This window comes from Limanda limanda, chromosome 2, assembly GCF_963576545.1.
Source record: "Limanda limanda chromosome 2, fLimLim1.1, whole genome shotgun sequence".
NCBI classification, from domain to species: Eukaryota; Metazoa; Chordata; class Actinopteri; order Pleuronectiformes; family Pleuronectidae; genus Limanda; species Limanda limanda.
In genome coordinates this window covers 29,010,591-29,018,667 of record NC_083637.1, presented here as the reverse complement: position 1 = coordinate 29,018,667, position 8,077 = coordinate 29,010,591, and the positions used below count along the sequence as shown (strand labels likewise).

Genomic DNA, 8,077 nt, shown 5'->3' with positions numbered 1-8,077 from the left:
AGCAAAGAACATCTGGTCAAATGTTGCCTAGTGGGCACTTTAATCACCAAATATTGGAAGAGTTGAGGATGTGTTTTTGTGTTGTACAAAACTTCCTTTTCTAACAATATGAGTTTCTGGGAAAACAGGTTTATGATGAGTCTGTTTTGCAAAGAGGACAAAAAAAAGAGGCTGTTATTCCAGGACAGTGTAACTGATCTCTCTCCATTGTATTTGTGTCTTTGGTTGTCACAGAAGACTGTGAGCTCTCCTAACATGATGCCTACAGCTAAAGGCATGTCCCACATGCTTCCCAACCATGTTCTGAGAGTGGGCCAAACTATTCGCCTGGACTCTGCTCAGGAGACAGTCAATAGTCAGCCCAATGGTAACCATGGTGACGCTGATCTCGACATCTCCCTGAATAATCTCAACCAGCTCATCCTGGATTTGGATCCGACATTTGAACCCATTTCAGTCAACAAAAGTCCATCGTGCACCAGCCCTCCCGCAGGTACAGACAGTTTTGTGTACCTATACTATTCAAACTTTTCTAACGCCTCATTTCTGAAACACAGTAGCCAGGTCTCCAGGGCGCATCAAAGGGAAAACCAAAGCAACAGAGGTGTGACGCAGAGCAAAGTTAAACCATAAAGCTAATAGAACACAGCCTGGGGCTTTGGAAATTTACCCGCCCTTTTTGAGATTTGAGATAAATATCTTTTTATAATGGGGTAATTACACAACCTCAGCTGTTCTGGGATTACTGCCCAGACAAGTGCCACACCCTGCACAGGCTATAGCCACAGGAGCAAACTAGCAAGTCACACATGAGGGTGGAACAGCAGTAACATCCCTGTGCAGTTACAGGGATGACAAATCAGACAATTCATTGGTCTATTTCATCAGTAAAATACATAAATCAAGTGATGTGTTGATTAGTGCTCCTGTTGCATAATACAATATTGCCACAAGTAACAATACTCACCTACTTAGAGTCTGAAAACCTTCATGTATGATTCTGTATGAGTATTAGTCATAATAATGTAACAGGGGCCACGTGCCTGTCTTGCCCACAGGCTGCAGTGTATTCCTGAGGGGCATAGACTCAGTCTGACAGATCCTCAGGTGCACACAAACAAGTTGAGACAGAATCAGTACAAACTCAATTGAATACATTCAGTTGACATACTCGAACAGGTACATGCATGAAAAATATGAAACAGTTTCAGCAACTATGTGCATTTGCATGGATGCCAAGTCCCTTCTGCTGAAAGAAAACCAAAACATGAAGTCAAAGAAATCAGGGACCATGCAGTGTTTTTCATATCCTTCACAAAATTCCCTCCTATAGTCTTTGTTATTGTTCTTGCAAACACTTTCTTCTCTATCCTTCTGCTCAGATGAAGATATTTCCCACTGCGTGTTGGTCTCTAGAGGATGCTCCCCACATACCATGGTCCAGTCTGTGTCACCCAGTATACCCATCCCTTCACGAAGCAGGCTCAGTTGCAGCACCAGCGGCCTGCCGGTATTTTCCAGCTCCCCAACATGCTCACTGCCTCCGTTGCCATGTGGAAGTGCACCCCGACGAATCCCCTCACTGAAGCAGGACATGGCGTTTTCGCAAGGATCCTTCTTGCCAAACCCCAACAGAAACAGTGGAGCCTCGCTCCACTCCATGTCAACATGCTCAGACACCAGCTACATCCTTGGCAGGTAAAACTCACTGTTAAAGCATGGCCTGCCATTAATCAGGTATGCTTGCTGTACATGCAGTCTTCCAGCGTGTTGTTAATACTAGTGCAGTGCACATTCTGACCATTTCTGTTTGGAAAGGGCTGTTTGTTTGGCCTGTTGTGATGCTGGTTGCAGTTTTCTCACAGAAACAAAAAGTGACTTGCAGTAATTGAGCTGCAGTAAGTAAAGAACCGCTGCTGAACAAAGAGCTGTTCACCTGTTTATTCAAAGTTCAGAGAAGCTCAACTCAGTGCACAGAACCCTGAACCCTGGAATATGACCAATTGTAAACACTTCCTCTTCCATCCTGCCTAGCACCCTGTCCTTGGCCAGTGAAGATGCTGACTCTCCAGAGTCCAACCTTACCGGTACGTCCAGCTCCTTCAGTGATGTGTCCTCGATGAGGCTGTTTGATAACAGGTACAGCGCAGACAGGCCTTCGCTGACAAAACAGGGACATCTGCAGGAGCTCCATAGCAAAGGAGCACAGAGCAGTCCAGCTTCACTCAACGGGTCTATGACTGACATCCCTGTACTGTTGTTGAATGGTGCACCAGAACCAAATCTGCACATCAATTCCCCTGCACCAGAAATGGACTTGATACAGACTGTAACTGTGTCTCCCTCGAAGCCATTCTCCCCTCACAGTGAGTCGCAGGTGTCACAGTAGTCAAATATACTGGCAGCTACCACATTTTACAACACTATTTGACATAACTATCTTTGTGATTTTTTAGGTTTCCGGGCCCATTTTAATGGCAGTCAGCCCTCAATGAAATTTGTCATGGACACTTCAAAGTTTTGGTTCCTTCCACATATCAACAGAGCAGAAGGTGAGAATCTCAAAACAGCACTTCATACTTTAAACTTTACTCCAGCGCTCAAGTTAATTCCTCCGATAGGATCCAGTTCTTTTTTTGTCTTGTGATACCTCTAAGCACTTTCTGTTATGTTTGATTCATTCTAGCTGAAGCTCTGGTAAAAGACAAGGAAGCAGGAACATTTGTGGTGAGAGACAGCACGTCTTACAGAGGCAGTTTCGGCCTGGCCATGAAGGTGGACCAAAGTCCCACCAACTTCACTCCTTCCACCTACCCAGGTACATTGTTTTACTTGTCAGTTTTTGTTTTATCGGAACTAATGATCCGTTTTGAATCACATGCCATTATAACAAAGAGCAGTGTTTGGTCGGATACAGGACATATTGGGCCTTGTATCCCGCAGCTTCCACTTCCAGAGACAAACAATGTGAACACGGTGTAGCAGAGAGCTCAATGAGCTCATTTGTCTACAGCAGAGACCTGAGAGGCACAGGGAATCACTTACTTAACTCTGCTGATGTGTATGGTCTTGTCTGACGACATCCAGCTATCTGTGGCGAGGCAGGAGACAGTGCTGTTATTTTTTCCACCCACAGTATGTCCTGTGTAAACACAAAGGAAAACCAGCTGTTTATGGAACTGTAAGCAATCTGAGAAGAAAAATGGACCTCACTCACAAAACAATTTTGAGGCTTACTTCATTTACAGATTTATTTTTTCAACTGTTTTTGGAATGAGGATATGAAAGACATACGAGCAGTGTGTTTGCACTAAGGCCATTTCAGTGTATGCAGGCTTACAGTGTGCTGTCTGTTTCAATCTCCTCTGCTGAATTATATCTCCAAGGATAATCATAACACAATTATCCTTGTTCCAGGAATTTCACTAAAACCTTTTCTCTTACTAGGTTTTTCAAGAAAAGTTTATAGTGAACAAGAATTTTGTTACACAAAATTGTGAATGATTTATAAGATGTGATTGAAATGAAAGATCTGAAAGTACAATTTGATTGAATAAATAGAAAATAAGTGGTGGCTAGGGTAAAGTACCCTGTTAAATAATGGGTTACAGGCAATTTATGGGTTTGCCGTGTGATCACCTTGCTTTTTGTAGCTGGGGGCTGTGTGTGGTGCAGAATTCATCAAATACAAGGTATATTAAATGATCACTGCCATTGCCTTTTTATCATGCCACTTAAAGTTCAGTTTAACATTTCCTGATATTTGTCCTTTATTAAAACAGGAGAGAGCAGTTCAGACGTTGTCAGACACTTCCTCATTGAATCATCAACTAAGGGCGTTCGGGTCAAAGGCTCTTCTCAGGAACCATACTTTGGTAAGTGCTGTAAACGCCTGCAACACCTACAGTTACCCATCTAGAAGTTCAGCTTTTCCTAGAATTCACTCCTACTCAATATGACTGCACATCCTGCTCTGGTGATGTCTGCCCCACCAGACCTGAGTCAGCCATGTCTGGCCTCATGGGATGTGGGTGGGCAGCAGCGCAGGCATCTTGTTATTTATTCAAAAGGATGAGGTCACAGGGCGTGTCCTCACACCCACAGAGCCATTATCAAGGATTATCGTTGTCGTCCCTTTTATCAGAGTCTAAGGATTGAGACTCATGCACTCAATTCCTCTTTGCTCTAGCTGTAAGCTGTAGTCAATTTCACATTGCAAACATTTTTTTCAAGTACCATTGCAGTCACCTGGTTTACTCATTATAATATGAATAAAATAATAACCATTTTGAATCTCAACGTCTTCCTATCTCAACAAATATATCCAGATTCCTTGTCAAAAAGCTAAACTATCATACACATCCTTGAAAGTAACCTGAGCAAAACACCAATATTTTACTTCCTGTTTTCCAGAGTGACACAGTGAGTTTCTCTGTCAAGCTTTGACAAAACTGTGGTTTTCTATTACTTTTTAAAGGTAGTCTCTCCGCCCTGGTCTACCAGCACACTATCAGCGCTTACGCTTTACCCTGCAAATTAGTGCTCCACTCCCAAGGTGAGTAAGTCAGCCTATAATGTTAAGGGTTGTGTGTGTGTGTGTGTGTGTGTGTGTGTGTGTGTGTGTGTGTGTGTGTGTGTGTGTGTGTGGTCTAGGTTGTACTTATTTTATGGGGATTGAAGTCTGCTTAGGCTATAAAATAAATCATTAAACTTTAAGGCTATACTTTAAGGTTATGGTTAGATTTAAGTTGGGGGGGGGGGGGGGGGTTAGGGAAGTGGTAAGTAGGAGGATGTAGCGAAGTTTCAAGAAAGTCTCCAAGAAATTAAAGTTGTGTCTGTGTGTTAATGTATTATTTGCGTTCACAGATCTAGGCACAGCAGAGCAAAAGACAAATGACAAACCAGCCTCAGACGACAAGAGTAAAACAGGTGAGACTACGTAACATACAACTCACCACTGTTTATCTCCATTAGCATATAACCCAAGGTTTTACTGCAGAGTTTACCAACTTTCATAAAAAATTCTTACCGAGTGGTAGCTACTTCACTTAGAGGAAAACAAGGAACAACATAAAAATAAGGAAACTCAACAGCTGCTTATAAGTGAGCCACAAAGACAGGAAACGTCCCATTTAAGCCACAGAAGTTGTCTGAAACTTCTTTCATGTGTATTTAATGTGCCCTCCTTCCGTTTCTCCTTCTGTCTAAAATAATGTCAACATAACAAACATTTAAATAACGTGATCGCCATGTTGTTTTCAATGAGCAAAAACAGATAGGAAAGGAAAGGAAAGGTTTCCTGACTTCTGAGTCAGATCTTAGACCCATGCAGGTTAACTCACCCTCATCACAGGAGCCATTTTGAAAGATCATTGCCGGAAAAGCAGACTCAAGTGTAATAAATGAGCTTGAGTGAAGGACGCTGCATCATATTCTGGTGAACAGACATGTAATGACAGTGGTTATAACTAGAGTTTAGTAGCAATGAGGAGTAAAAAGTCTGATGTGAGCATTCAAGACAATTGCTTCAATAACTGTTTGTTTCGTAGGCCTCTGCATCTTATCTTGCTGAGTATCTATCAAATATAGATGTAGTGGAGAAAACAAACAACATTTACCACTGAAATGAGTAGCATAAACCAGAAATTATCAGAAATGTATTTAATCTATTACTGAGCGTAATAAATAATTCACAAATTAGTAAACCACAAATATTTTTGAAGTTACTCAAGCTGTCTAGGAAATATTTAGAAAGATATTTCGATGGTATTGCGGCTCCATCGTCCTGTAGTACACTACAAGTTTGTATCACATCTGTATTGTAGCTTATATCATAGTTTCCATTCATTTCCATACATATTTCATGTATATCTATTTCAATTCAATTCAGTTTTATTCATACAGCTCTGTACGGAGGAACCCAAAAGCTCCCACTATGAGCAAAACACATTTTCTGTATATTCCCTTTGTTTCCACGTACACACACAGACACACACACAAACAGTGTTTAGAAGTGCCGATGTCCTTGTTCCTGTGTGTAAAATAGATATGGCTTTATCCCCTAAAGGTCCAGGAAGGAGCTGGAGGGGTCTTCACCCATTTAAACTTATGTTGCTACCCTCCATGTTTAATTCTCATATAATAAAACAATGTTCGTCCATTCCATAGCTTGCAACTTCATCTACCTGAATGCTGTTCCCACCGAGATGCTGACGGGCCCTTGTGCCGTTCAGAGGGCAGTGTCCTCAACATTTGGGAAGGTCTCAGGGTCCTTCATACCAACCGTGGTCAATCTGAAGGTGTCGTTGAAGGGTGTAACTCTGACAGATATCAACAGGAAGTAAGAAAACACACATCCTGTGCACTTAGTGCTGAGATCCTACTTACAGTACACATCAAACTCATGGGGGTGGTGATATGTGGTTTGTGTGCAACCTTTTGTAAACACTGTACATTTCTTACTCCATAATCATTTTTTCCACAGGCTTTTCTTCAGACGCCATTACCCTGCTCACCTGCTTAGCTACAGTGGTGAAGATCCAGACAATAGATTGTGAGTATATTACAACGACATGTAGTGAATTAAAAGTGATTCTTTTTTTCACATCTGTCAAACACATCTGTTTTGGAAACATTATGTGATGTTCATTCAAGTTACTTACTGAGAGTAAAGAGCTCATTGATCAGCTCATTATTCCTGTTTAAGTGTTTTCTGTTTGTCACATTAATTCACCACCATATTTAAAATGTCTATTGATCATTACATGGACTAACAAATCTCACCATTTTATTCTTGAACTGTTTTACTCTCATAGGTGGATAAAAGGTTCTGCATTTGGTGCAAGGTAATTTTTGTTTTTCACTGCTTATAATTACTTTCTATATCAGAATGATGTTTTGTATCTAACTGTAAAGTCTATGTTTTGTTTATGTCAAAGTGAAGCCTCCGAGGTTCTGAGGCTTCACTATACTGCAATGCAATTGTTTCTACTGTGCAAAATATGTTAACTTATACTTCTGTTTTGTTTAAATTTAATCCAAATCTAATCTTTCTGTTGCTTCTTTGTTCCACCAGGATGTTTGGCTTTGTGGCCAAAGGCATCGAGGCTGGTGCGGAGAACGTATGCCACGTCTTTGCAGAGTATGACCGCCTGCAGCCTTGCAACAAGGCCGTCGAGGTTATTCAGGCGGCCATAGCCAACCATTAAACGCACAAGCACTGATACAACTAAAACAGCGTGCAGCTTTAAGGCCCTATTTAATGCTGTCTGTGTGTACTGTCCTTTTCTCAAGTAATCTCTTCAGTACCAGCAAAATGGAGATGCAATATGCTTATCATTTTTAACATGGTCAGATGATTAAAGTCATATTGAAAAGGCAGATGCAACCACAGCATATACTGTATGAAGACTGAAGACTGAAGGGTGGTCTAAAAATAAGAGACAGGAAACCAATGTATAGTATGATTGTAATTAAATGGCGCACTGCTACACAACATCACTGATCCCTCGCTGAATATATGAAGCTGTCCCAGAAAATCATTACAGTGTGTTATTGTGTTAAATGTTAAAACCAACATCTCGCATATTAAGGGGGGTGCAGCAGTGTATTTTGTCTTGTTTTTAATGTTGAATGAATACAATGTAAATTGAAGTTTAAATGTGCTCAGCTGTCTGAAATATAAATCAATGAGGGAATCTGAATGTTCTTTAATGAAAAGTACTTGAAATATTGTTATGTCCTTTAATTTCAAAGCAGAGTTTTTGCATATACTCTAGGTCAGAATGTATTTATTATACTGCACTGTAAACAATTTCTTTCTGTATATTAATGGTACTCTTTTTCAAATTGTTACAATTAAAAGCTACACATTGAACTCCTGAGGTCGTGTATGGGTGGGTGGGCCTACACATGTTTATTTGTGAGTAAACTATCTTTTTCCATTACCTCAACATCAAAGCGTCTGTACCGAGTCTGTACAGGGCGTCACATAATCACTGTACAACAATATATGTGGTTAGTCTCTTTATGTCTTCCAGTTAGTCAATTTCACATTGTGATGGAAAACATTTGACAG

The 8,077-nt window shown here is 40.8% G+C and overlaps 1 protein-coding gene across 1 annotated transcript; it reads left to right on the top strand.

The window, feature by feature from the left end:
* The first annotated feature begins 258 nt into the window (after positions 1 to 258).
* On the top strand, positions 259 to 7,208 carry LOC133019198 (tensin-4-like). Its single transcript, XM_061085593.1, has 12 exons — positions 259 to 493; positions 1,383 to 1,698; positions 2,035 to 2,366; positions 2,457 to 2,552; positions 2,687 to 2,818; positions 3,783 to 3,875; positions 4,478 to 4,555; positions 4,867 to 4,929; positions 6,169 to 6,340; positions 6,485 to 6,553; positions 6,816 to 6,845; positions 7,076 to 7,208. Exons 1-12 carry the CDS (start codon positions 259 to 261, stop codon positions 7,206 to 7,208), a joined length of 1,749 nt encoding a protein of 582 aa, XP_060941576.1.
* The last annotated feature ends 869 nt before the right edge of the window (positions 7,209 to 8,077 follow it).